At 36.3% G+C, this 2,064-nt stretch overlaps 1 protein-coding gene across 1 annotated transcript in view; it reads left to right on the forward strand.

Annotated features, from left to right (window-relative positions):
• LOC143622734 (ATP-dependent Clp protease proteolytic subunit) overlaps positions 1 to 1,517 on the forward strand; it is a 2,413-nt gene extending 896 nt beyond the window's left edge. The window contains exons 2-3 of the mRNA XM_077093795.1: positions 79 to 372; positions 1,021 to 1,517. Coding sequence (XP_076949910.1) covers positions 79 to 372; positions 1,021 to 1,246 — 520 coding nt within the window. The 3' untranslated portion in view covers positions 1,247 to 1,517. The remainder of the gene's footprint in view (positions 1 to 78; positions 373 to 1,020) is intronic.
• The last annotated feature ends 547 nt before the right edge of the window (positions 1,518 to 2,064 follow it).

A 2,064-nucleotide genomic window follows, 5' to 3' on the forward strand; every position in this document is an offset into this window, starting at 1 on the left:
TACACATTGATTTTTTTTTGAACCGTATGCGTTAAAAGGCGCCTGTACGGTTCTTAAGGGATACAATTTGACCCTAATCAACCGACTTTATCGAGAAAGATTACTTTTTTTAGGTCAAGAGGTTGATAGCGAGATCTCAAATCAACTTATTGGTCTTATGATATATCTCAGTATCGAGGATGATACCCAAGAGCTGTATTTATTTATAAACTCTCCTGGCGGATGGGTAATACCGGGAGTGGCTCTTTATGATACTATGCAGTTTGTGCAACCAGATGTACATACAATATGCATGGGATCCGCCGCTTCAATGGGATCTTTTATCCTGGTCGGAGGAGAAATTACCAAACGTCTAGCATTCCCTCACGCTTGGCGCCAATGAGGCTTTTATTTATTTGAGAGAAAAAAGAAGACTATGCCTTCGCCATATGAAATATGAATATGAATATTAAGTAATAATAGCATGGCACTTTGAATTCGATATAAAAAAATTTTTTTGTTTTCACAACATTAGCTTATGTATCGAGAGAGTAATATGATAAAAACGTATTTCCTATTTTCTATTTTGGAAGTCCAGTTCAGCGTCACAAACTTTTTTCACACCAGAGGTCTCTTAACAATATTTCTATTTATGTTATGGAGCGAAAAAAAATTCTTTTTTCCTTAGTTTATTTATTATTTGATCAAATAAAAAGCAACTTTGGGATTGCTGAATGACAGACAAATCACAGACAAAAAAATATAATAAATATATATAGCAACGGAGCCATCATAGTATTTTTGAATTCCTCCGAAAGGAAGGGTGGTAAGTTGATCATTTACCGATCGGGGTCTGATCGATCCTATTTTTTATTTCTTTGATGGAAGGTAAGGGTCAATTTTCTTGTAGAGCCGTATGCAATGCATAATGCCCGTACGGTTGTTCGATTCTATCTTTTTTTCTTGTTATTCTTTTATCTTTCTTTTATCTTCCCCTCATCATGAAAAAGAGAGAAACCTTTTATTATCTTATATCATCAGGGTAATGATCCACCAACCTGCTGGTTCTTTTTTTGAAGTAGCAACGGGAGAATTCATCCTGGAAGTGGGAGAACTGCTGAAACTACGTGAAACCCTGACAAGGGTTTATGTACAAAGAACGGGCAAACCCTTATGGGTTGTATCCGAAGACATGGAAAGAGATGTTTTTATGTCAGCAACAGAGGCCCAAGCTTATGGAATTGTTGATCTTGTGGCGGTTGAATGACAATAACCTGGATTTCGCGTCAATTCTGAAATGAACCCTGCCGAGTTGAATATTATTATTCTATGGAATCTTTTTTATTATTCTATTGAATAAAAGTAATTGATAATCATCCGGTTAGGATCGATCTAAACCAGCCCATTATGTATATGATTCAACATGCCAACGATTAAACAACTTATTAGAAATACAAGACAGCCAATTAGAAATGTCACAAAATCCCCCGCGCTTCGGGGATGCCCTCAGCGCCGAGGAACATGTACTAGGGTGTATGTGCGACTCGTTCAGATCATGAACTAGAACAAAGGAAAGAGAACAATGTTCGAATATCAATGATCAAATAGGATATAACGGAAAAACAAACTAGATTTCCTATCTAAAAATGGATGATATCCCTTTTATTTTGTATGAAATTTATGGTTTCTGTTGGTGTAAATCCACTCACCTCAATTCAAAATGAGAAGCAATTCTCCATTGGTAGCAAATGGTTATCCATTAAGCGGAGGAAATCTTAGTTAACATAGACCCCTCTTGCAAGAACGGACTAACAGGGTCAGTTACCCAGCCAACCTTCATAATTAAATACCGTTACTGTATAGGTAGAGCTTGTTGTGAAAGACCTATTACTGGATAATTCATGGGTAGAGCCGAAGAATGTGAACTATACAAGTTAGCAATAACATTGATTAAATGAAGTAAAGGCTCCGGTGTATAGAGAAGACCTCACCGTTGAAGAAGTAACCATAGAAACGATGGAATCCACTATTTCTTTATCACTACTTTGATTTTTTAATACCTAGTATAGTCAAATTTCGTATTTC

This window comes from Bidens hawaiensis, unplaced genomic scaffold (assembly GCF_021521415.1).
Source record: "Bidens hawaiensis isolate Kalapana, Puna unplaced genomic scaffold, B.hawaiensis_p1.1 tig00003241_1, whole genome shotgun sequence".
NCBI lineage: Eukaryota > Viridiplantae > Streptophyta > Magnoliopsida > Asterales > Asteraceae > Bidens > Bidens hawaiensis.